Source organism: Ambystoma mexicanum, chromosome 8, assembly GCF_040938575.1.
Source record: "Ambystoma mexicanum isolate Mex_15411 chromosome 8, UKY_AmexF1_1, whole genome shotgun sequence".
In the NCBI taxonomy this organism is placed as follows: Eukaryota; Metazoa; Chordata; class Amphibia; order Caudata; family Ambystomatidae; genus Ambystoma; species Ambystoma mexicanum.
In genome coordinates, this window is record NC_090929.1 from 1,726,962,248 (window position 1) to 1,726,989,317 (window position 27,070).

General features: G+C 47.8%; 1 protein-coding gene across 3 annotated transcripts in view; it reads left to right on the forward strand.

Moving 5' to 3' along the window:
* The first annotated feature begins 699 nt into the window (after positions 1-699).
* Positions 700-27,070, forward strand: part of LOC138473370 (zinc finger protein 282-like) — a 391,100-nt gene continuing 364,729 nt past the window's right edge. For all 3 annotated transcript variants that reach the window (XM_069612058.1, XM_069612059.1, XM_069612060.1), the window contains exons 1-2: positions 700-879; positions 20,378-20,498. In XM_069612058.1, coding sequence (XP_069468159.1) covers positions 865-879; positions 20,378-20,498 — 136 coding nt within the window. In that variant the 5' untranslated portion in view covers positions 700-864. The remainder of the gene's footprint in view (positions 880-20,377; positions 20,499-27,070) is intronic.

The following is a 27,070-nucleotide window of genomic DNA, read 5'->3' on the forward strand; positions in this document are numbered from 1 at the left end:
GGTATGAGGGTGGCCCTGAGTTGAGGGGAGAGGTCATGAGGTCATGATGCAAGGGACTTATACAGCCACACCGCATCGTTATGAGGGTGGCCCTGAGTTGAGGGGAGAGGTCATGATGCAAGGGACTTATACAGCCACACCGCATCGTTATGAGGGTGGCCCTGATTTGAGGGTGGCCCTGAGTTGAGGCCTCGTGAGCCACCAAGGGAACTGCGGGTTAGTGAGGAGGGCAGGGCCAAGGGATCACGTGGGATAAGGTTTTGGCAGTTGGTCATTATGTAAAAGTGAATTTAAGACGTAATCCTTGGTTTAGCAGAGCCAGCCTGCCCCGTCGAGACGAGCCGTCGCAGTGTTGCTTGAGGACTCGGGGCTCTGCCCCTATTCTAGTGTTATGCTGTCACATTCGGAAAGGCCATTCCTCTGCGCATGCGCGCCACCTTTCGACTCCCTAAACCTATCTCTTCTCTCTGCGCATGTGCGGTAACTTTCCACCTTTCACTGCAGGGCTTGAGGGACAGTGTCTTCCCTCTGGGCATGCGCGTTACTGTTCTTGTGCTTGTACAGGGCTTGATAACGTGTCTCCTCTCTACGCATGCGCTAAGTGCTTGATAATCGGTGTCTCATCTCTACGCATGCGCGCTACCTTTATCCTGGCTATACAGGGCTGGCGGATCGGCGTTTCCTCTCTGGGCATGCGCAGTAGACGCCACCGAAGCTCTTTGCTATCTTGTGTTCAGAGGAAACTGCTGGTGTATTTGGGGTCCTAACACCGCTCCCACCGGGCACTGCAGCGGAACCCCCCACCCCACCTTTGAGCCATTCTCAGAGCTCTGTGGGACGGCATCCCGCCCTCGGTGCGGAGCTATGGGCGCAGATGAGGTGAGTGCTGTGTTGTGGGCACGGGGTGTGGAGATGCCTCGCAGACTAGACAGGGGGCGCTGCCGCCCTGTGCACCCCCTGCACCCCCAGCCCTGCCCATGTCAGGGAGATGTCAGCGGTTTCATACCTTTTAGGGGACTTTCGGAGTGTTTGTTGTCATTTCGGAGGATTATAAAAGGGAAGGTGAGGGAAGAGGGTATTGGGGTGCAGACAGAACCCCCGCGTTCATTCCAGTGACCCAGGAACTGTGCTCTGCTTCCTGCGGTCTCCCCAAGACAATTATCAGAATAATGGGTTACAGTGGTACCTTATACAGCACACTGTCTGTGAAAAATCGCGTAAACACACAGGAAGTTTGCAATCAGTTTTGTAGGGTAACTAACCCATGACAACAATTCTATCGCTGCAAGTCACCAACGGGGCACAAGAGCATTTCCCAACACTATATGCCAGTATAAAAAACATTTCCATGCTGGCTACACCAAGATAATACCAGAAAATGCTCATGTTTAATTTGCACATAATAGCAGTAATGATACTATAAGAAAACTTGTCCAGGCTGGCTCTGCTATTATTCCCAGGTAAGACCATACTCCTGTTGGCTTTGCTACTAAAATGCCATACCACAATAAGAAAGCATTTCCAAACTGGATGCAGCAATGTAGGCCAGTCTAGACACATAGGGCCTCATTACACGGACGGCGGTGGACCAGGGTGCTATGCCGGTAAAATACCGGCACCGCCTTGGTGGAAAAGGGAATTACCGCCCTATTCCAAGGTTGGTGGGGCGGTAATTCCCCCTCCCCCCCATTGCCCTTCCCCATTCCCATTTGTTGCCCCATAGGCCATAATGGTAATGGGAAAGGTGCTAATTACGGCACCGCAAATTGCGGTACTGTAATTAGCTCCCTGGTCCCTTTGGGGGTTGGTTTTTAACGCCTGCAAAAAGCAGGCGTTAAATTCTCCAACCCGCAAAGGGACCTCCTAGTAAGGCGGTAAGGATTTACCGGTACCGGTAAACCCTTACCGCCTACCGTGTAATGAGGCCCATAGTCTAGACTGGCCACTAGACGCCGTCTGCCCCTCTTCTCCCTACCACCCGGTATAGCTGTCCCCCCTCCTCTATGCCCCTCTGTATCCTACCCCCACTGTATATCTGTACTGTTGTTACCTATGAAAAGCACTCCTTTATGCATCTGTATTGTTCTATACCTCTGTAAAGTGCTCCGTTGCTTCTCAAAGCTTGGCCGTGTGCCTAAATTTGATCCTTGCAGCAACCGGGAGCCAGTGGAGAGATTTTAGGGCTAGAGAGATACAGTCCCAAGGCTTGAGGCCAAGGATAAGTCTTGCAGCCCTATTCTGGATTAGCTGGAGGGGTCTGATAGAAGAAGAAGGTAGATTGAGGAAGAGGCTGTTGCAGTTGTGAAGCCTGGAGCATACCAGCGCTCTGGTGACATTGAGCTTCTGGGGGAAGGAGAGGATGCCCCTGAGTAGGTAGAGTTTAAAACAGGCCTTCTTGGCAAGCTCCAAAATGTGAGGAATGAAAAAGAGAGAGGGGTCAAAGATAACTCCCATGTTTCTGGCCTCCGAGGCAGGAAAGGGGAGAGAGCCCATTGAGGGTGGCCAGAGTGATGGGAGAAAAGAGGGAACAGGAGTCCCAATAGGAAGAGTCGCAGACTTTCTGCCATTGAGACCGAGGCTTTGGAGGTACACAAGGACTGGATAGCGGACAGCCAGACAGGGATGACCGAGGAGGTTAGAAGAGATGCAGAGGGTAGTCGGAAGAAGAGTTGGGTGTCATCTGCATAATCACGCCCCCACATTCACACAACATTCACTCGCTCAGTCTTCTGTCTATTTATCACACAAAGAGCCACCCACCCACACAGTCCTTGCATGCACACATTCAAACACTTTGATAATTAAAAAAAAAGAAAATGTCCGATCACCAGTGGCTCGAAGCTCCCCGTATCACTTGGAGGAAGGAATGCCCTCTGTGAGAGAGTGCTTCCAATTCAGAAGGGAATGCTGTAGGTTTAGTAGCTGCCTATAACTGTTTCAGGTAAGAATATATTTAGCTAAATGTACACATTTGTTCCACAATATTCACACAAGTCTATCCTGGGAGGTCTGATTACTTTCAGAATAGCACACTGGTTACATATTATTATATTATATTATATTATTATAACAAATTGAGAAATAACAAATGCAATTTTACTGAAAGGAAAAAATAACAATAAAAAAAATAGGTGGTTCCCCCACCAAATCTCCCTGTTTACCCATGCTTCTAACCCACCCGAACCACCCTCACACCTTTTAGCCCCTTGCCCCCAACCCCTATATATATAGAATTCTGTGTTTCTTTCCGGTCATTTCTGTCATGATGCCTACCCCCGGGCACCCGGATCGAGTCCATCAGCCCCGGGAGCAGGCATCCAGATACTCATTAAAACCCCAACAGCCCCGGCTGGGGGCTGTTTGGATTCAGTCCTGGCGCCATAGGCGCCAGGCTCATAGACTTTACTTACCTTATGCAGACCATGCTGCAAATGAGTCCAAGCCAACGTGAGGCCGCGATCTGACTATTTTATTACAGGGACTATTTTTTTACTCGGGTGTGGTTCTGGGAAACTTCTTACCTGGGACTACTTTGCAGGCTATTTAAACCACGCCTGAACAGCAGCTCATGCTTCGTGTTATTCTGCATCCAGCAGCGTAAAACTCACCCTGTCTGCAAGTCAGCATCCAGTCTTCTGCCACGCCCGCCTCGAATCCGGAGCTCCTAGACAAAAGGAAAAGAAAGTAGAAGAGGTTAGATCACGGACATTATTTGATTCCTTACCTGATTCCGGACCCAGCACATCTCCGAGCCTGGAAAGGACATTATTTCAGCACGCGTCGCTTCGCCAGCAGCAGCGCCGCGTTATACTCACCAGTCCACCGCATCTTTCAACTCGGCGCTGCCTCCATCATTTTCTTTGTCGAAACCCAGCACCTGGGGGGAAAACAAAAGGAATAACAAGGTGAGCTGAGAAAACTGACAAAGACAATCTCTTTGCCACCATAGGTTTACCTGCTTTACCACCGGAGGTATTGTCCTTTAATTCGCCGCATCTTTCTATGCCGCACCTATAAAGGGAGAGAAAACGGCAAGTTAAACTCATGCAACTTTTACCGGACAGTGTTTGGTAATACAGAATCTTACCTGAACGCCATCAGCTGCCTCCAGGCAATATTCTTTTGGACCCAGCTGCAACCTAACGAGGGAATGGAACAAGAGTGAACATCGGACATATTGAACTCTTTGAACTTTATAGACACTGTAGTCAATATTCCTCTGGAACTCCTCCAGTACCTTCAAACCAGTGAAGTAACTGGTATCTACGCGCCCCTGCATGCCATGCAGGATGGAGAGCTCATCATTTAAAAACGTAAGGTGAGGTTAACAAGAGGGGATATCGCAGCTGATTAGTGGGGAGAACGAGAACAGTTGAGGGGGCCATCACTAAAGTCCAGGGGTGGCTAAATCCCTTTCTCCACTTGCAGGAAATTACTTGTACGAGTCCAGCAGACAAGATTAGGTGGGCCAGTCCAGACTGTCATCTCTTCACTATGCATCACGTTGGTGGAGACCGCAGCTGTCCGGGTCCGATCGACCCCCCCTGTGGGAACCAGGTGAGCGTAACAGAACACGAAGCCTACAGCGTAACAGTTTCCTATTCAATATAATCACTTCATACACAGCACAATAATCTTCATGCAATGAGTTCATGCCCGGTCAGTGGGACTTTACTGAGTAAGGACAGAATGTTGAGACGTAGGACACCACCTTATCTTTGTATAACATACCCAACTGCTTTAGATTTTTCATACATTTTATAGGCCATAAGGAATTTCCCAGGGTATTGAAAATGTTCAGTACTTAAACTTTCTAGACCTTTTACTCCTCTAGCTGCACCACTAAGATCACTAGATAGTTTGTGTTAACGCGCCCTGATGCCTGCGGGCTACCGGCGCTATATAAGCGCACATTACATTACATTACATTACTATGCGTTGAATGGTTATTCACATAGATACCGGTTTTTGGGTTTGTAACCTGACTGTCATGCGATGAAGTATTGGGTGCTTGACAAATACCCTTCTTGGTTCCCTCCTCCTCCTCACCTGTACTGGGTTCTTCTGAGGAACTGTCTGTGTCTATGGCTCTTCTTTCTCTCCAGAGGTCCAGTCCTTTCTTGTTGAGTTTAGGACGAGCTCCACCGGAGGCCACCTTGCCTGCTGGCAGACAGCAAGGCAGAGGGGGCCCTCAGAGAGTCTGCCCCCAAAACCAGGGAAAAGCGTGGCTGAAAAACCCTGGTGTGCTGGAATGTGGTCAGCACTACGGATGTAATGGCGCGAGGCTTTCCGTTGAAGAAGATGAGAGGACTTCAATTCCCAGAAGACACTGCTGGAGGCGGGCTAGCGTGGGTATCCGGAGCGGCTGCTTGGAGGGATACAGTAGCCGAGGAATGAGGAAGAGGGCTGCAGAATGCTGCGGTGGAAGGAGCGTACAATGGCAGCTGTACGCACATAACAGGGAGAAAACAAGGAAAAGCACTCGAGCGGGGGAAGGAACAAGGGCTGCTCGAGCGGGGGGAAAAGAGGAGAGGAGGAAGCACCAGGAAGGAAAAGGGCTCAGAGCCGAGCGGGCAATCACTGCGGGCGGACAAGAGGAAGCAAGCGGGGAATCCCAAGCGGAGCAAGAGAAGAGTACTAGCGTACGAATCTGGCGAGGAAAGCAAGGTTGCAACGCGTCGACTTCCGCGTGTGGCGCCTATTTGTATGCATCATGACGGTGACGTGCAGTGCGTGGGAGACTGGACCGCTGGTGGAGGAATGGGATCAGCCCTTCCATAGCTTCCACGGAGCGCGCGTCATGACAGTATAACCCTTTCGCCAAGGCCTTCCTTCAGGCTTACCTGGATGGTGTCTGTGGAATATGCGTAGGAGTCTGGAGGCATGTAGATTTTTGGCTGGTTCCAAGATCTTTCCGTCCAAGGGTATCCTTTCCACAGTATGAGGTATTGTAGGACTCCGTGTTTGTATCGAGAGTCCAAGATGCGTGAAACCTCATACTCTTGGGCGTCATCTTCCACACTGGGTATCTTTCATCTGGTGGTTCTCGAAAAAGGATCAGGTTTATAATCCTTAAGAAGCGAGGTATGGAATACTGGATGTATTCTTCGAAGAGAGTGCGGGAGGTTTAACCGGAAGGCCACAGGATTGATCCGTTGCTCTATGGAAAACGGTCCAATATATCTCGGAGTGAATTTACCTGGATGGACTCTCCTGGGGAGGTATCTAGTGGACAACCATACCTTGGGCCTCATTACGACCCAGGCGGTAAGTTACCGCCTGGGCCGTGACTTTACCACCATGGCGATGGTGGTAGGCGGACTTACCGCCCCATTCCGAGGTCGGCAAGTCCCCAATCCCCATTTACCCTTCCCCATTCCCATTTTTGCCCCATAGGGCATAATGGGAGTGGGGAAGGCGTTAATTACGCCACCGTAAATTACGGTGGCGTAATTAACAACATGGTCCCTTAGCGCCATGGATTTTAACACCTGCTAAAAGCAGGTGTTAAATCCGCCATGGCGCTAAGGGACCTCGTACTCAGGCGGTAAGGGTCGGCGCTGTTTACGGCGCCGTAAACCCCTTACCGCCTGAGTTGTAATGAGGGCTCTTGTCTCCTTTCTTCCAATGGGGATTTGGTCTTCTGTTCTTGTCAGCCCATCTCTTGTAAGTCTGACTACTGGCTAACAGAGTTTCTTGAGCAGACTTATGAGTTTGCTTAAGAGTGTCCAGTAGTAGGTCTATGGTAGGGACATTGGTGGGTTGAACTGTAGGAAATGGGATGTGTTTGGGTTCGTACCCATAGGTACATTTAAAAGGACTCATTCCTATTGCAGTATGTTTGGTGTTGTTGTATGAGAATTCTGCAACCGATAAGAGATGATACCAGTTGTCCTGAGTCTGGTTGCAGTAACATCTTAGAAACTGTTCAAGTGTTGAGTTGAGGCGTTCGGTCTGTCCGTTTGTTTCGGGGTGAAAGCCAGAAGACAACGCTCTCTGAATATGCAACTGTTAACACAAGGTTGTCCAAAACTTGAAGGTGAACTGTGTTCCTCTATCAGACACAATTGAGGATGGTAGACCATGGAGATGGACTATCTCCTTTAAGAATACGTCCGCTGTGGTAGTGGCAGAAGGAGTGCCTCTAAGGGGAATGAAATGAGCCAGCTTACTGAAGGAGTCGACCACTACCATGATAGCTGAACATCCTCCCGATTTGGGTAACTCAATGATAAAATCCATGGATATATGTTGCCAGTGTCCGGCAGGTGGTTCATCTTGTTGTAGAAGCCCCAATGGTTTAGCCGTACTGTGTTTGCTTTGAGCACATATGGGACAGGAAGAGACGTACTCTACTACGTCCTTATTCATCTTTGGCCACCAGAAATTCCTCTTCAGTAGATCCAGTGTAGCAGTACGTCCTTTGTGACCAGCCATGGGCAGATCATGGCACCACGAAAGGGCTTGGTTCTGGAGATCTTGGGTGGGCAGGTAAAGCAAGTCGTCTTTAAACAGGTATTCTCCTTTGTAGGTCAGAGAGGGGTTTCTTGGAAGAGAGGCGGTCTTTTGGGCTTCCAGAACTTGTTGTAAATATTTATTTACTGTTCCTGTGAATCTCTTCCCATTGAGCAGACATTCCTGTTCTTTGTAATTCCCTGATCCTTTTTCGTGGCTGCGGGAGAGTGCATTGGCTAAGTGGTTTTCTTTACCAGGTAGGTATGTGAGTACGAAATCAAATTGGGAGAAGTAATAAGCCCAACGAGCATGACGAGAGTTCCTGCATTCCATCTGTTGGAGAATACTTAGGTTCCTGTGGTCAGTCCGAACTTGAAACGGGTACCTCGCTCCTTGCAACAGATGACGCCACTCCTCACAAGCCTGTTTGATTGCTAACAGTTCCTTTTCAATCACTGAATAGTTTCTTTCACTGGAGGTGAGTGTTCTGGAGTAATAGGCGATGGGATGTTCGAGTTGATCCTCCTTCCGTTGTAGTAGAGCTGCCCCAATAGCCCCTTGTGAGGCATCAGCTTCTACAATAAAGGGCTGAGACTGATCAGGCTGCCTGAGGATAGGTGCAGAGGTGAATGCTTGTTTGAGCTGATGAAAGGCGGAATCTGCTTCTGGCGTCCAATGGAGCTTCACCCCCTTCTTTAGCAAAGCTGTAATAGGTAGGACTGTGTTGGAGAAGCCTATGATGAATTTCCGATAGAAATTTGTCAGCCCCAAGAACCTCTGGATGTCCTTGACTGAGCTGGGAACAGGCCAATTGTTAATGGATGCTGTCTTGTTAGGGTCCATCTCAATGCGGTTTTCTGACAGAAAAAAACCCAAATACGGAACTGTAGAAACCTCAGACATTTCTCAGGTTTGGCTAATAGGTGGTGGTCTCGGTGTCTCTTGAGCACTTCCTGTACATGTAGACGATGTTGTTCTAACGTGTGAGAGTAAACCAAGATGTCATCCAAGTAGACTACCGTCGATTTAAACAGAAGATCACTGAAGACTTTGTCCATAAATCTTTGGAACTGGGCTGGCGCGTTGACTAACCCAAAGGGCATCACCTTGTACTCGAAATGACCTAAGGGAGTACGAAAGGCGGTCTTCCATTCGTCCCCTTGTTTGATTCGTAGGAGATGATAGGCCCCTCTAAGGTCTAGTTTGGTAAACCATTTCGCCCCTTGTACTGCTTCCATGATCTCCTTTATCAGAGGCATCGGGTATCTATCTCAAATGGTTTGGCTATTCAGGCCCATGAAGTCAATACATGGTCTGAGTTCCTTGTTTCCCCTTTTTGGTATAAAGAACAGAGAAGCTCCAGCCGAAGAAGTTGATTCCTGTATCAAGCCATTCTGTAAATTGCTTGCTAGGTAGTCCCTTATGCTTCCTTCTCCGGAAGGGATAATGGATACATTCTCCCAAATGGAACCACAGCATTAGGTATAAGATCGATCTTACAATCCTCGGATCGATGTGGAAGAAGAGGTCTGGGTAGAGTGTCTGTAAAGATGTCGGTAAATTCTTGATAGGTCACAGGAATGGAGTTGATACTCCTCGCAGGCACTGTATTACCCTTATTTGAATGTTGCCCTTCTTCTTTCAAGCAGGATTGCATACAAAGGTCTGACCTGAATTCCACAATGTTAGTTACCCAGTCAATTCCCGGATTGTGCTTTCTTAACCAGGGTATCCCGAGTATCAATGGAAAGTGGGCTGCCTTTATCAGATCAAATACCAGGGTTTCATGGTGCGTCTTCATCTTAACCATGACTTATGTGGTTTCTTGTCGGATGAGACCGAAAGACAAGGGGGTACCATCCACTCCTTCTAGGGTATCGGTTTTGGTTTTTCTCTTCTGGGAATGGCGTATCTACTAGCCCATAGGTCGTCCATAAAGTTCCCAGCTGCACCACAGTCAAGCATTGCGAGACACTCTACTGCTTGGGTTGAGGTCCATTCCAGGACGATCTTCAGGACCATAAATTGGTTTGAGGGGGTACAAGTTATGGGTGGACTTGTAACACAGGGATTAGCCAGCGAAGCCCCTTTCGTGTCCCTGCTCAGGGTCGGGGTCTTTCGTTTCCCGATCTTCTGGGAGGTACGTCCAGACAGTCTCTTAGAAGGTGCTTCTCAGAACCGCAGTACATACACAAGCTTAGGTCTTTTCGTCTTTCTTGCTGCAGCACTAAGGGTAGCCCTCGCTGCACCTATTTGCATGGGCTCTTCAGTCTGGGGATGAGATCTGTCTGGAGCGGTTAGCGAGTAGGAGGAGGGTGTAGAAGGCGGATTGGGTCTGGTCTTTCTTCTTTCTGCTCATCTTTCGGATATCCGAAATTCCATCTGGAGGGCCAGGGCTACCAGTTCTTGGAAGGAGGACGGTCTGGCTACGCGATAGTGTTCATCCTTCAAGCCTTCATGTAACCCTCTCCGAAAGAGAGTTTGTTTAGCTGAGTCAGGCCATCCTGTCTCCAAAGCTATCCTCTGGAAGTTCGAGGCATAGGTTTGTACATCAGAAAGACCCTGTTTAAGGTCTAGTATGTTTTCATAAGAAGCATATAAAGCTTCGGTCCTTTCAAAGCGTTCTCTGAATCGTAGTACAAAGGCATTGTAATCATTCAGCACAGGGTCAGCTTCTGTGACCAACGGGGTGGCCCATGCTAGGGCGTTACCCCCAAGGTTTGAGACGAGGAAGCCAACCTTTGCCTGGTTGAATTCATACATCTTAGGGCGAAAAGTGAAGTATACCCTACAGGCGTCGAGGAATTCCTTAATCCTCTTGGGGTTCCCTTCATACTTCCCACAGGGTAAAGACATAGGTGGGAGATCTCCCCGAACTTCTTCTCTCAGAATCATTTGTTGTCTCAGAGCGGCATTGTAAGCCTTAAGAGCAGTGTTTTCTACCTTCATGGTTTGAAGCTCGGCAGTTATCCCCTGTATGGCATTGACCAGTTCTTGATACTGCTCTAAGCTAGCCATCCTTGGGCGTTGCAAACTGTCATGCGATGGAGTATTGTGTGCTTGACAAATACCCTCCTTGGTTCCCTCCTCCTCCTCCTCCTCACCTGTACTTGGTTCTTCTGAGGAACTGTCTGTGTCTATGGCTCTTCTTTCTCTCCAGAAGCCCAGTCCTTTCTTGTTGAGTTTAGGACGAGCTCCACCGGAGGCCACCTTGCCTGCTGGCAGACAGCAAGGCAGAGGGGGCCCTCAGGGAGTCTGCCCCCAAAACCAGGGAAAAGCGTGGCTGAAAAACCCTGGTGTGATGGAATGTAGTCAGCACTACGGATGTAATGGCAGGTGGCTTTTCCCAGAAGACACTGCTGGAGGCGGGCTAGCGTGGGTATCCGGAGCGGCTGCTTGGAGGGATACAGTAGCCGAGGAATGAGGAAGAGGGCTGCAGAATGCTGCGGTGGAAGGAGCGTACAATGGCAGCTGTACGTACATAACAGGGAGAAAACAAGGAACAGCACTCGAGTGGGGGAAAGAACAAGGGCTGCTCGAGCGGGGGGAAAAGAGGAGAGGAGGAAGCACCAGGAGGGAAAAGGGCTTGGAGCCGAGCAGGCAATCACTGCGGGCGGGGAATCACAAGCGGAGCAAGAGAGGAGTACTAGCGTACGAACCTGGCGAGGAAAGCAAGGTTGCAACGCGTCGACTTCCGCGTGTGTCGCCTATTTGTATGCGTCATGACGGTGACGTGCAGTGCGTGGGAGACTGGACCGCTGGTGGAGGAACGGGATCAGCACTTCCATTGGCTCCATAGCTTCCACGGAGCACGCGTCATGACACTGACAGTCTGATAGTATATTGTAAGTTAGGGAAACTCTGCACGCCATGGCGAAGTTTTCAGATCTTGGACAAATAAAACAGATGAATATGGATGCTTCAGTCTCAGACTCCATACTTGCCTTTTAAAGCAATATAAGATAGGTAAGATAGCTCAGCAGGATGAGCACTTGCTGCTGCGATCTAGCGGTGAGCTTCAGGTCACAGGTTTGAATTACGGCAAAGCCAACTCAGCCTTTCATCCTTCTGAGGTGGATATGATGTGATATTTTATTTGTATCGCGCTCGTACACAAGTGTTTCAGAGCGCGACTAGGCAAGGGAGGGGAACAAGGGAGAACACAGCACAACATAAAAACCCTCTTACTAGGCCCAGTGACATTGAGAACACGCAAGTGCATGGAAGGGGGAGAGTGGAAAGTGCAGAGCCGAGGAGTGCAGATAAATAAAATAAATAGAAAATGGAGGCAAACTGTGGTAGTGCAGCCAGCAAGTGGCAAGTGCTGTGTTTAAGGCAGCAGACTGGGTAAGTCTGAATAAGTGCAGAAAAAGAAGAAAAATGGGGGGGCTGTCTGGGTACAGATACAGTCCCCAGTGCAAGGGGTGGCCAGGAGGCAGTGCAGGAAGGTGGCAGGACGAGCAGGTACCTGGGCCCAGGGGACAGAAGGTGGCCAGGTGCACAGTGCCAAGAGAGCAGATCAGCAGGGGAGAAGGGGAGCGAAGGCAGAAGCAAAGAGGAAGGTTTTGAGGTGCTTCCGGAACCGGAGATGGTTCTCCTCAGGTTTTAGAGTGGCAGGGAGGCTGTTCCAGAGGGAGGCCCCAGCCGAAGACAGAGAGCTACCTCCAGCTAGTTTCTTTGAAAAACGACTGATCCTGAGGGAGTTGGAGGTAGAGGAGCGAAGAGCTCGAGAGGGGAGGTATTTGCGGAGGGATAGCTGAAGGTATTTTGGACCAGGCCTCAGAAAGCCTTGTGGACAATGCAGAGGGTTTTGAATTTAAAACTTGCATCCACTGGGAGCCAATGGAGAGATTTCAAAGCTGGAGAGATACGGTCCCAGGGCTTGAGGCCAAGGACAAGTCTTGCAGTCCTGTTCTGGATAAATTGTAGAGGGTGGAGAGTAGAGGCAGGTAGATTTAGAAAAAGGCTGTTACAATAGTCCAAGCTAGATAGAACCAGAGCTTGGAATACCATGAGCTTCTGGGGGAAGGAGAGGAAAGGCAGAGTACCTCTGAGGAGGTGCAGTCGGAAGTTTGACTTTTTAGAGACATCAGAGATATGGGCCGAGAAGGAAAGTGTGGAGTCAAAGATGACGCCAAGGTTCTTAGCCTCGCAGGTAGGGGTAGGAGGAGGGCCAAGGGAGGTCGGCCAGAGAGTGAGGGAAAAGGATGGAGATCGTGTGCCGATGAGGAGGATCTCCGTCTTGCTGGCATTCAGACAAAGATCATTGGCGGCACACCAATTTTGAATGGCAGTTAGGCAATCGGAGATGAGAGAGGGAGAGGAGGTGGCCGAGGGCAGCCGGAAAATGAGTTGAGTGTCATCAGCGTAGCACTGGAAATTTGAGCAGAAAATGGCAATGCAGTGGGCGAGAGTTGCCAGGCATTGGTTGAAAAGCCAGGGCGAGAGGTTAGACCCCTGGGGAACCCCACAGGTAGAGAGGAAGATAGATGATAGGAAGGACCCAAGTTGGATACATGAGCACCAACTTAGGATGATTAAAGTATGTAAATGTGTTCTATGTACAACGCTTAGGTGTAAGTGCTGTATACATAACAAATCATTATCAACATAAGACATACATGTTTGATTAACACTTTTTATTCCTGCCGAAAGTACGCTGAGTAATTCTTTTATAATTCAGCAATTGAGGTTTCTAAAGCAACGTATAATTACAATTTCTCTCCAGTGTGACAAGCCCCCCAAACCCCCCATCAAGTAATATCAATACCATGTTGAGTAACTGATGATGCTTTGAAGGGTGCAGTGTGCCTCATCAATTGTTGAGCTGTCACTTGTACCACCTGTTCATTCCTTAAAATAAGTGATCGAACTATACATCAATAAATCAGAATTTGCTGACTTTGTGGCTTTTGTTGGACTTTAATTTTGGGTGTTGTTTCTGCAACGTATGATGACAGTCATACGTGTTTCTATGTACTTTTGCAAAATCGTCATTCCTACCTTTGTGGGCCCCTTATTCAAACTAAATGTGAAACCCACCTGATCAAGCTATTTATCACACCCTCATAACTTACACTCGCCACTGGAGAGTGAAAATGTATTTATTTTTTACATTTGTGAAATGCCCAGACCCGTAGGTATCGCTGTGTTTTACCTTATTTAAGTGAGAGAGCGGATAATACAGTGATCATTCAAGATAATTAGACGTAGGGCAAACCACATGTATTCATATTTATCGAATAGCCAGTGAGGTGTTTCAGAACAATTTGGGTGATGCCATTATTAAGGTAGAGCAGGGTCTCATTGTAAATGCAGTGATGCGCTATGGTTTTGAATTTCACTCTGGCTTTGATGGGGAGCCAGTGGGATTCTCGTCTCGTAGCTGAGATGTGGTCAGATCGTTTAAGCCTGTGTGCTGATCGCAGGGCTTTGTTTTGGAGCAATTACATTTTAGACAAGTTAGTGAATGAGGTGCCTATGAGGAGGATATTGCAGTAGTCCAGTTTTGATAGGATTAACGCCCGCGCAAGTGTGAGGCAGTTTACTCATGGAGAGAAACTGTCCACTCAGCAAGATCAGCCTAGCTGTGTAGGCCATGCACGAGACCAGGGCATTAATGTGTCTGGTCATGGTAAGATCTGCTTCAAGATGTACCCCTAGGGTTATTTGTTTTAGCACTGGAATAGCGGTACTGTCAATGCAAAAGGATGAGTTGGAGGGATCCACTTGTCTAAGTCGGTATGGGGAGCCAATGATGAGGAGCTCAGTTTTTTCGTCATTAAGGCATACATTATGAGTGGCCATCAAGGTTTGGATGGTACTGTAGACGGAACTGATTTTGAAGGCGTCGAGTGGTGGTCCCCGTGAGAGTGATAAGAATTTGCGTATTGTCCACAAAGTTGGTATAGATGATTTCTCTAGAATCAAGAATATCAAGAAGGGGTTGTATTATAGAGGGTGGGTGATAGGCAAGACCCTTGTGGGGCAGGAATGGGATCAGCTGCTGACTCCCTGATGGAGACTTGCGTGATCTGGCCACTCAGAAAGGAGTTGATCCACAGGGTGGTTTCCGGGGAGAAGTGCAAGTACTGGCAGACAATATTGTGGTCAACCAGGTCAAATGCTGCAGAGAGGTATAATAGGAGTAGGATAGCTAGTTTGCCGTTATCACGGTTGAAGTCCATTTGTATTTTTAAGTCCAGTAGGGCAGTTTCTGTACTATGCTTTGGCCGAAAGCCCAATTGCCTTCTGCCAAGCAGATGGTTTTGCTCCAGGAACTGTTGTACTTGGGCATAGGCTAGGTGGTCATAAGAAAGGGACTAAGGTAATGGGGCAGTAGTTCGTAGGTATAGAGGAGCCAAGGAAGTTTTTTTGTAGGGGTGGGATTCGGGCAGATTTGATGTTGGCAAGCACCTTACAGGTGGCAAATGATGTATTAGCAAATTCAGTTGTGACGGGGCGAGTGTAGGAGCGCAGAATGTAACTATGTGGGTGAGGCAAGAGTCTCCCCTACAGTTAGACAGTTTCAAGGCTCTGATTGTTGCAGCTACTTGTTCTTGTGTAAAAGGAGAATAAAGGGATAAAGGTGGTTTCATTGATGGATGGTTTGCAGGCAAGCATATGGCTCTTTAGGTACTGATCTTGGTTAGTAGAGATTCGATTTTGAAGGGGAGGGCGTTCTGAATGGTTGTGCACCAATCTTTGTCAGAATGTGTGTTCACGACCAGTGGGTTCAGCGTTTACAGCTTAGTATTGCAAATAATTCTCTGCTATTGGAGCTGGCATTAGCGATATGATCATTGTAACTATTAGCTTTGCAGGAGAAAATCGTTTCTTCGTAGGAGCAGGCTGCTTTAGCAAGTCCCAAGCAGATCTCAGAAGATGGATGCTTTTCACAAAGGTGTTCTAGAGATCTTTTTTTCCCAGCGTAGGTGGACAAATTCTTCGGTTAAACCAAGAGTTATTTCGTATGTGAGGTTTGGGATTTTAGTTGCGATCGGGGCATGCCAATCAAGGGTCTGGAGCAGGCAAGTATGGTATTCAGTGGCAAGGTCATGGGCTGTGTGTGTTTGAGATTGTACCGTGACATTGAGTCCGGCGAGGAGAGAAGGATTGAGGTCCTTGTGCTTGACATTATGTGTATTGCGGGTTTGTGGCGGTGGCAGGGTCTTATGTAGCTTTGTCAGAGATAGGGAGAAGCAGATAAGGAAGTGGTCGGCCAGCGTACTGGCTCAATAGAGGATATATTAATGTTGGCATTGGCTGTGAGGATCCAATCTAGAATACGTCCTTTTGAGAGAGTTGGTGAGGAAACAAGCTGGGAGAAATTCATATCAGTGAGGGCAGTGTCAAGTGTGGTGGCTTTGGGGTCTGTGGCATCGTTGTAGCCTAGATGGAGGTTTCCCAGGACGATGCATTTCGTGGCTGGTTTCATGAAGGGCGTGCTAAGGAATGGGATGTCACTCTCAGGTGCACTAGGTCCATTAGGTTGCCTATAAATCAGAAGAAGGTTGAATGTGGTTTGTGGGTCTGTGGTGAGCTTCACTGGTACGATTACATACCCTGGAGTGATTGGAGGGCAAGGCCTAATACGTAGGTTGGATTTGGCTATGAGGGCAACTCTTCCACCTACTGCGTTGGTTCTGTCAGTTCTGTAGACCACAAAGGTGGGAGGGAGGGCCACAGAGGGTATGCGGCCAGAAGCGCCATGGAGCCAGGATTCTGTGGTGGCTAGAATGTCAAGGTGTTACTCTAGGGCCAAATCCTGGATATCGCCTGCATGGGCTCCTAGAGCTCTGGCATTCATGAGTGCGCAATTGAGGCAGCATTACTGATATGTGTGCTGTGTAGGGTCTTAGGAGGGGGCATTTGGGGGGTGGGATTGGTCAGCGGTATAGATATGGGGGAGTCAGAATAAGGATGAAGGGAGTCACTGATCATGGCTAATATTCTAGATCAGAGTCTGAGAAGGTGGTGAGCATCCAGGGAAGGTTGTGTGGGTCCCAGTGGGAGAGTCCTGGAGCAGGTGTTTTTAATGGGAATTCTTGTTCTGAGTCTTAGTAGGTGGGGCGTTCACTGGCTTGGTAGGGTACAGTCTAGGATATAGGAGCGGGGTCCTGGGCTGGAGGGTGCAAGATAGTAGGCAATGGCTTGCTTTGCTTGAGCATGGGTGCCATGGTGGTAAGTGCCTGCCTAGAGTGCTTAAATGGTGGTTGAAGCAAGGGCTGAGGGGTGATATGCCCCTTGGCCGGCTGCAACCGGATTCTGGAATGGGGGGGGGGGGGGCAGGTGGGTCATCTGGGGCCAAGTAAAGGGGCCAGAAAGAAGCAGTGTGCATGTGGAGAACTCCAGGGCGAGTGACTTTATTCCTGACTACCAATGTGCAACTTGACATTTGTATTGTATTTGTATTTTATTTATTTGTATAGCGCACAAGGCCAAGGGGCAACCGGGCACATCACTTAATTACAACATAAGAAAAACGGACAGAACCATAATTACAAAGTTTACAAGTATAATACAGAATTTACAGGTATGATAATAGCAATGAGAGGACAAGCAGATTATATGTACATGTGCAAATTAAGCAGAGAACCCAGAGCTAAATGTCCTGGGCGTCCAGCCAGGTTTTCGTAAGGTGTTTGAATCTCGGGAATGAGGGTTCTGCTCTAAGCTCATTAGGAAGCGTGTTCCAGAGTTTAGCTGCCAAGATGGGGAAGCTAATTCCACCTGATCTTTGGAGATTGAAACGTGGAACCTCAAGGCAGTTTAGATGAGCCATTCTGCGGGGTCTAATGGAGTTGTGGAGGGCAAATCAGTTGGCCAGGTAGCAGGGAGCTTGCTTATGAAGGCATTTGTGGGTAAGAGCCAGGGTTTTCAGGGAGATATGGTGTGGGACTGAGAGCCAGCGAATATTGCGTCTGGTGTCGGATATGTGTTGGCGCCTGGGAATGTTGAGGGCAGCTCTAATCGCATTGTTTTGGACAATTTGTAACTTGTTTAGGTTGCAGCAATTGGTGCCTAGGTACAGTGCATTGCAGTAATCAATCTTGGATAATACAAGAGTTCTAGCCAGGGTGACACAATTGGTTGCGGAGAGGAAAGGGCGACAGGCTGTAATAAGCTTGCAGGTATATGCCGCTGCGGAAGAGACTGAGTTAGTTTGTCTGGTAAGGGATAGAGTCGAGTCAATGTAGATCCCTAGGGTTTTTGTGTCCTTGGCAGTTGGGATAATATTCCCATCAATGATGAAGGACTTGAACGCAGGGTCGAGTTTGGTAAGTTTTTGTGGCGAACCAAGAATGAGGAGCACAGTCTTTTCATCATTAAGACGGAGTCCGTGTTGAGCCATCCGCGCCTGAATGACCTGGTAGATGACATTGATAGCGAGGGAGTCAGCCGTGTAGTCACCTGAGATAGGGATTAGTATCTGGGTGTCGTCGGAGTAGTTGGTGTAAGTGACACCCAGATAGTCCAAGATATCGAAGAGAGGTTTAGTGAACACGTTATACAACGTGGGTGAAAGACAAGATCCTTGTGGCACGCCACAGGAGACAGGTGCAGGTGGGGCGGCTGCTAGTGGAGAGAACACGTACATAGATCTATTGTCTAAAAAGGAGCTAATCCAGGTTGTAGCTTTATCGGAGAAGTGTGCAGCTGATTTAAGGTGGTGGCAGAGGATTTCATGATTGACGAGATCAAAGGCCGCCGAAAGGTCTAAGAGGAGTAAGAGAGCAAGTTTGCCTTTGTCTTTTAGATCTTCTATCTGTGTTTTTAAATCTATGAGGGCAGTTTCAGTGCCGTGACGTGGCCGGAACCCAGATTGCCTAAGTCCCAAGAGTTTGTTAGATTCAAGGTAATCTTGAATTTGTAGATATGCTGCACGGTCGAGGATTTTTTTGTAAAAATGGGACCGTGGTGATTGGCCTGTAGTTTGTGGGTATACTAGTGTCCAGGGTAGGTTTTTTCAATAGGGGGATGACCCCCGCGTCCTTTAGATTGTCAGGTACGATCCCAGAGCTAAAGGAAGAGTTGATGAGCATAGCAATGAATGGCGCTAGGTCATGAGCTGCTTCCTTGATTATAGGTGCCGGACAGAGGTCGCCTTGGCAATTGGTCGGTTTAAGGCTGGTGGTGATCTTTTCCACTTCGGAAATGGAGCGTGGAGAGAAGCTAAACGGAGCCAGAGTCTGGGATGGGGTGGTTTAGGGTGGGGATAGGGTTGGGTTGTGGGTTGGATTGTAGGCTTGATTGTTTGTTATTGATTTTAATTTGGAGGGTGGCAATCTTGCCGAGGAGAGCCTCTTGGATTTTGGTACACCAAGTGCTATCTTTGATGCAAGTGTCTGGTGTAGTGACAGGGGTTTCAAGGTCTTTTAGGATTCTAAACAATTCTTTGGTGCTGGATTTGGCTTGTTCGATACGTTTATTGTGAGTGTCTTTTTTTAGCCTGGAATATGACTTCCTTGTAGTTAAGGGTGGCCAGGAGGAGGCACGATTTGTTGGCTGTGGACTGGTTGCTTTTCCAATGTGATTCCGCAATTCGTTTTTCTTTGCGCAGGGTTCTGAGCTGGGGTGTGAACCAAGAGTTCAGATGGGCTCGAGGTTTGGGTTTTCTCAGTTTGCGATGATATCTAAGGCTTTTTGCAGAGTGAGGTTAAAGGTGTCAACCATAGCCGGGGGGGGGGGGGGGGGGAGGAGGAGGAGGAGGAGGAGGAGGAGGAGGAGGAGGAGGAGGTCGCAAGTGATGTCACGTTTATTGCGGGTGGCAGTAGCCGGTGCAATGGTAGGAGAGAGGCTGGCAGGTATGGACTGAATGTTAAACGTAATTAAGTTGTGGTTGGTCCATGAATACTGTTGGTTAGAGATGATATGGATAGGACAATTGTGGGAGGCTAGCCAGTCGAGGGTTCTGCCCTTAACGTGGGTAGGTTGGTTGATAAGCTGTATGTATCCTGCATTCATAAGCATATTATCAATAGTCATGGCAGCAGTGTCATTGGGATCAGCGAGGCCCAGGTTAAAGTCCCCTAATATCGAGGCTTGGGATTTGGTTTTGGTGTTATGAGTGATGATGTTGGAGAGGTCCTCAGCGAAGGTGGATGGCTGCCCAGGTGGCCGGTAAAGTAGATGGAAGGTGATAGAGTGGTTAGGAGTGACGGCTAGTTTGGCTGTCAGTGCTTCCATAGAGGAAAAGTGATGCACAGAGGAGAGGTGGAAGTTTAGAGCATTTTTATGGATGATGGCAATGCCACCACCTTTGGCATTGTTACCCCTGTCCTTATAATGTGCTTAGGCGCTAGTCGGACTTAGATTTGTACTTGTACTTGGTCCCAAATCTCATTTGCTATTACCATTTTAATATTTCTAATTTATTTGTATGTGGTTCTTAGCTACGAGAGTGTGTAACTTTCTTCATCTGCACCTGGGATCCACACTTTATCAGTTTAGTGCAGCCAGTAAAATAGCTCAGTGGGTTAAGTACTTGCTGCTGCAATCTGCGTGTGATCTGCAGGTTTGAATACCAGCAAGGTCGACTGAGCCTTTCATCCTTTCGCAGTCGATAAACTGAGTACCAATTTCGATTGGGTAATAATAATTGTAATATACATTTTCTATGTAAAGCGCTTTGGATACAAGTGCAATATAAATATCAAGTTATTATGACTGTGACGTAGAGTATTTCTGAAGGCAGCATCTGAACTGATACCTGTGTCTTCTAATCTCCTGGCCCCATTCACATGCACTCCCCCACTCTCCAGAGCTGTTCTTTAGGAAATACCCGAGAAGCGTGTGGCTCAGAGGGCGACATGGGAGAAGGACTATTGCACTGAAAGTAACTGCATGTTCCTTATTAGAGCCTGTTTCACTGAATGATGTCGCTGATGATGTGTTGGAAACTTTCTTCTCCAATGCACAGGTTTCATCCCATGATGCATCTGCCTGTTTCTCTGATGAGGAGTGGAAGCTTCTACAGGACTGGCAGAAGGAACTTTATAAGAATGTGATGAAGGAAATCCACCAAGCACTGATATCACTAGGTAAATTATAAATGACTTTTATTCCTGCAAGTTCTGCCAGCTGTCAAGTTTATAACTCGTTATTACAGCATTCTCTGAACTGACATAATGCTCATTGAGGAAGAGTAGAATCCACTTATCCTGGAAATAGCAATGCATGCTGGAGCTGGTTAACATTGCACCACATTGTAGCAGGCGGTGTATGTGTGCGACACCGCATCGTAGCAGGCGGTGTATGTGTGCGACACCGCATCTTAGCAGGCGGTGTATGTGTGCGACACCGCATCGTAGCAGGTGGTGTATGTGTGCGACACCGCATCGTAGCAGGCGGTGTATGTGTGCGACACCGCATCGTAGCAGGCGGTGTATGTGTGCGACACCGCATCGTAGCAGGAGGTGTATGTGTGCGACACTGCATCGTAGCAGGAGGTGTACGTGGGAAACGCCACATCGTAGCAGGCAGTGTATGTGTGTGACACCACATTGCAGCGGTCGGTCACTCCTCCTTTCTGTTTATTATGGTATTTAATGAGCCTGGGACTTCAGGGTGACAGCCTTGTAGATGATGTAACAGAATTTGAAGTTGATACAGGCTTGCAGCGGAAGTCAGTGCAGTTCAATGAGGATCGGGTGATGTGGCCGTTTCTGCAGAGTCCTTTCACGAGTCATGCTGCAACATGCAGGACGCATCTCGGGAGTGCCAATGTAGTCACTGGTAGGCCTTCCAAAAGAGCATTGTCTCTATCCAGGTGAGACAGAGCCAAGGCTTGGCCATTGGGCCTGTAGTTGTTTTCTGGGAGGAAGGGCTTGATATTCTGCAGGAGAGAAAGTTGGTACCAAGTGATTTGTGTCTTCCTTGCTACATGCTATTTGAACCTGAGGTGTCCATCGATGTTGAACCCAATGAACATGGCACACGTGGCCAGCTGCGATGTGAAGCCCTTGTGGTTCATAGTAGAGAGCCAGGGCTGGATGTCAGGGTGTTTGGTGTTGTTGGTTAGCATTTGGAATTCAGTCTTGGAGGGGTTGAGCTTTAGTTAAGCGCTGGACATCCAGGACTAGATCAATGTGCGCAGGCCTTGAGCCAGTAATTGTCTTACATGGAGGATATCTTGAGGTACATCTGCATGTCATCTCTGTATCGGTTAATGTTAAAAGATAATGGATATTTGTACCGCGCACTATCACCACCAAAGTGGTCCCCTGGTGGCTCTGAAAAGGGGAGGGGAGTGAGTTAGTGGGAATAAGCGGAAAAAGTGCATGAGAGCAGTGATGTGCCGTTGGCGGCCTCAACACAGTTAACACCGCTCGCTGGGCTTGGGGTATTTTTTTTTAATTTTTATATTTTTGTATTTATTTTGTTCTTATTGTACATGTAGTCAAACAATGACTTTATATAAATTCCATATTGAAAACAATACATTCATTAGAAACAAACATTCAAGTTAAGAATATATAAATCCAGTATACAAAAAAGGAGAAAGTGGATGAGCACTCTGTCCGCGGAAAAGGGGTCGACACCAGACGGGGGGTGATAAGTGACAATAGTAGAACAGGAAAATAATGAATGAGGAAACATGGTTGAGAATCCCTAGAGAAAGAATAAAAGGCTAGAAACAGTAGAGATTGGGCAGAAAAGGGGAGTCTAGACTTGAGGCTAGCTAAGGGTTTGCGGACCACAGTCCAGACCTGGGGACACGACTAGAAAAGTCGGAACCTAAAACCCAGCGTGATCGAGAGGAAAAATACATGAACACTCTGTTTCATTCAATAGACTTGAAACAGTCCTGTCATTCACTAGACACTGACGCCTGACCCACTAATAGAAAGATAACTCCACTGGTAATCCGGATGCTTGTGCCTAGAGACACAACCGTTGCTACTGCTAGAAGGGCAAGAGCATTTGGGAAACCATGAAGAATGGGGGTTCAGCACAGTCAATAGTTCAACTAATCATTAACACTAGATGAGCCTGGCAAAGCTGCAGATGAGCCATAGCCTGGAAGCCTACTGTGGCACTGTACCACAGGGCGGAACCGACTGACCATCGGCAAGGGCCAACTGTCCCCACTACCGGACAAGAACATCACAACAACCTAACAGCAGCACAGTAGGCAAGAAAGCCTGAAGAAACTGAGCAAGCTCTGTCTGCGAGCCCTACAGAATCCCAAAGACTGTGGAGGGCTATTGAACAACTAAGTTGACCCAACCTTACTCAGGAAAAGCAACATACTGGACTACAGTCCTTAAAGGATAGAGAACCACATTAAAAACCCTTACCAATATTTTTTTTTATCTAATTTTTCTGATGTTTTGACAGTTAAAATATAACAAAATAAACTCATATAAATTGCGGTACTTCTGGAGCATAAAATGTTAGGAAAGATTTCTTTTTGCTCTGTTTATTAACCTGTCCTGACTTTTTGGGGGAATTTAAAGCCTTCAGCCTTTTGCTCATTTTGTTATGAGGTAACTAATCAGTCCATCAGACTATCAGTACGGGGAAACTGTTTCCCTTTTACTTTTGTGAATTTTTTAACCAACTTTATTTTCATTTTTTTAACTTAACACAATGGTTGAGCTTTCGTCACAACATGTGTTAAGAACATTGTTATCAACATGAACATTTTATTCAACACCCTTGAACTTTCTTGTAGAGTCTAGTATTGTCTTCATACTTTCCCCCTCCCTTTTATTAATTGAACCAATCAAAACCATGGTTGTAACCAGAACAGTTCCAAAAGGGAACCCCTAGCCATATCTTCTGCTGCCTTTATCTGATATGGATGTTTCTAAGAGCCCGGGTTTTAAAGTATTGATTCTCCCGCTCTCCCACATAGTCCTGAAGTGGGTCCCATATGGCCAAGAATTTCAGATATGACCCTGATTTTGTGGCGCAGATGTTTTCCATTGCCATAACTCCCCACACTTTCACCCACCACCATGGAGTTGTAGGGCCCTCCACTGTCTTCCATCATTGGGCCACTGTCATCCTTGCTGCAGCCAGAAGGTGGGTTATGAGGGCCGCTCTGTTTCCTGAGGCTGCATAGTTCCCTTCTGCCACTGCCCCCAGCAGAATGACTTTCGGGGACCATGGTAGGTCTGCGCCCGTTATGTCCCTGATCAGGCTCAGTATTTCTTTCCAGTATATTTTTATCCTTGGGCACGACCACCACATATGGAACATGTCTCCTCTTTCTCCAGACTGACGCCAGCATTCTGGGGGGTACGTGGGGATCATTTTGTGTATTCTACTTGGGGGTAAATACCAGCGGTAACATAGTTTGTATGCCGATTCTTTAATTGCCGTGGATTTGGATAATTTGTGCGCCCTCCTCCAGATTTGACTCCATTCTTCCTGCGTAATCTCCTGTCCTATGTCCCGCTCCCAATCTTTCATGTACTGGAGGGAGTCATCTGTTTGCGCCTTATCCAGTAGCTTGTATAGTCTAGTGATCCCTTTTTCATGTGTCCCCTCCCGTATTCTTAGTTCTAGGCCACCGGGGGTCGAAACCCTGCTCTTTTCACCTCTGGGTGTGAGATCCAGTGTGTTAGGGAGAATTCTCTGTTTAGGCTGAATTTCCTAACCTAGTGAGTCCCCCAGCAGCTTTGCTGGATTTTTGGGGTTTATTTTTTTCTCCTGCTAAGAGTGAGACTCTTTTACCCTCACTCTTGGGCATGATTTGAGTGTGTTTCTTTGACTCTAGATGTGTTTTATGGGCTATGGGGTCCTTTACTCCAAAGGGTCTCATGTGTTTTTACTATGTGTGTTACACAGCACCCTCCGTGCAGTAACACAGGGGTGTCATAGTGACACCCCACCATAGACTCCATAACCTGGGACTGACTACTGTCTCCCACGGCATGTAAAGTCACCATTGGCTTTACTAGTCCCAAATTATTAACAGAAACCAGTACAAACCATCATATTGTGGACGTACTGGTCGGGGCAATTCGATTGCCCCGGGGTCTGTTAGTCGAGGGGCCATGTCTCCGTCCCCCCTGATCGAGTTTTGGCTGGTGGCAGTGGAAACTACTTTTTATATTCGACCGAAAATATTTTCCTATGGGATTTTCCCATTGTTCGAGGCTACCAACTTTAATTATTTAATTCTCATAGCCTCGAACATACCGCCGGTTTATTTAATTAATATTAATTTGCCGGTTGGTATTTTTTGCCAGGACTCTATTCGAAAATGGCGTTTTTGTTCTCTTCTGTGACTCCAACCCAAGTCGTGCCCTTTGTTCCACTTTTTGGCAGGCTTCTCCACAGAAGCCTCCAAAAGTGGTGCCACTCTGTCTGGGTACCACAGGGGGCTTGGGAGGGGGGTTTAGGCACCCTGGACTGAGTTACCTTGGTAACTCAAGTCGCACTCTTGTGTGATTGGCCCAAGTGGTGACCCGGCCGGCTCACCACTTAGCATGTTTGATTGACAGCTAGGCTGAGTGAATGGGGGTATGCTGCATAAAAGCAGGGCTTTGGGGACTGGAACTTCAGAAGTCGCCACAGGACCTGAGAATCCGACGAGGGAGAAGCTGAGCCGACCTGCTACGACGACACCACCGGTGGAGCCCTGCTGAACAGTCTCACCACTTTTCCCAACGACAGAGGAGATCTCCAGCCCGGAGAGTCTTCTTCCTTCGACTGGTGGGGATAACCAGTCTGCTTCCTTTTTCGCTTCCTGGAGCATCTCGTGGCCGCCTTGCCTGTGCCAAGCACCCCGGCAACCAGGATACCACGTTTTACCACTACCGCGAATCAAAGGGTAGTACCTTTAACCGGAAAACTCTGCGGCTGGTTTCTTCCCTGGCAGTGCAACGACCTTCATCTTTCCTCCACGTCGAGATCTTCTCTTCTTCTGGACGACGCTGCAACTTGTACCCGCTGCCAGGAACAACTGCCCCCGCTGGAGGATCCTTTCCACATAAGGTACCGTGTTCCGCCTGGCTTCCCTTGAACCGACTGTACGGGGTAGATTTAGCCCCCGGCTTTCGAACCTGGGTTAGCCTGGGACACCCTGGCTAAACCTTTCTGAGCCTAACTAAAACCTTTCTGAACTCCCTGCAAGACTTTTTAAGCCTGTTGTCATTGTGTGATCTTGGGTGCATTTGTGCCCTGCTCTCTCCAAGAGTGGGCCCGGCCTATGGACTTTGGCTCACAAGTAACTTTTGACTTTCCTGCCTTGCTTAAGAGTTCCTAAGTATTAGTGTGGTGTATTTTCCTACATTTTGCCTTTTTCCCTCCCTTTTTCGTTAACTTATTGGAGTGCCATCTATAGTTAAGCGCTCACCTCTGTCTGGATATAAGTGGTGTTAACTAAGACTTGTCTGATAAGGAATAAGGGATGTATATATAATAATAGTAACTGTGTTGAGAGTGATTTACAATAATAGTGCTGGAGTGTTTCAATCAGTGTGTTTTTAAATAAATAATTATATACATTGATACCAAAGCTCTGGTCAGTGTTTGCGTGTGCTATTGTGTCTGAGTGCCTATCGTGTATACTTTGCTTACTGCCTAACTCTTCTTGAGGGAAGTCTGACTGCTCAGCCACAGCTACCAGGTACATCTGGGTGGTACAGACTGCTACCAAGTGGGTTTACTGCTACCACCTGTAGTCCTAAATCTTTTGCAGTGTTCCCAAAGGGAACTGCACAGGTTTCTGCCTAACACAGTGACGCAATTGAATATATTTGAATCTGTGGTTTTCGACGAGGCCGAATCTATGTTTACATCCTTCGAAGGTGAGTGGGGCGTCATCCTGATACATATCTTGTAGGGACAATGTGCCTGCTTCGTTCCAGCCTTCCCAGAATCTTTTGTGAAGGCCAGGTGAGAAATCTGGATTATGCGTGATAGGGGATAGTGGGCCCAGACCTAGTTTGACCCCCCCTGCTACGGATAGCTTTATCCCAGCTGTGTAGGGTCGTTTTAGTGGCTGCTAATGGGATACCTCCCGTATCTCTTGCTTTTGTTTTTAGGAATGGTAGCTTATTCAAAGGGATATCTGTCGCAGTCTGTTCTTTCCCCAAACCTGGAAGAGGGTCTTTACCCGCCCATTTCGATGGTGGTGCTAATTGGGCTGCTAACGCGTATCTCCCCATATCCGGGACTCTCAGCCCCCCAAATAGTGTGGGCCACATCAGGATCCTTTTTTGGATCCTCAGCTTCTTATTTCCCCAGATGAATTTAAACACCGCCTTTTGGAGTTCTAGGATCTGTTTTGGGGGATGTCCACTGGGGTTGAGCTTACTACATACAGTACTTTGGGTAGCACGGTCATTTTTATCGCCGCTATTCTAGCAAACCAGGACAATTCCTGGGCATCCCATCTCTGCAGGTCTTCCTGCAGGCGCTTCCATAGGGGTGTAATGTTTGCATTGAGCAGATTCTTGACGGTTCTAGTGATATGGATTCCTAGGTATTCGAGGGACTGTTTTTCCCATTTCAGGGGATAATGTTCCTTCAGGAAAGCTATGGCCCCACTACCTTCGATTATATTCAACGCTTTGGATTTTGAATAATTTATTGTGAACCCTGATGTCTTTTCGAACTTCTGCTGTTCTCTGATTATTCTGGGTAATGTGTGTCT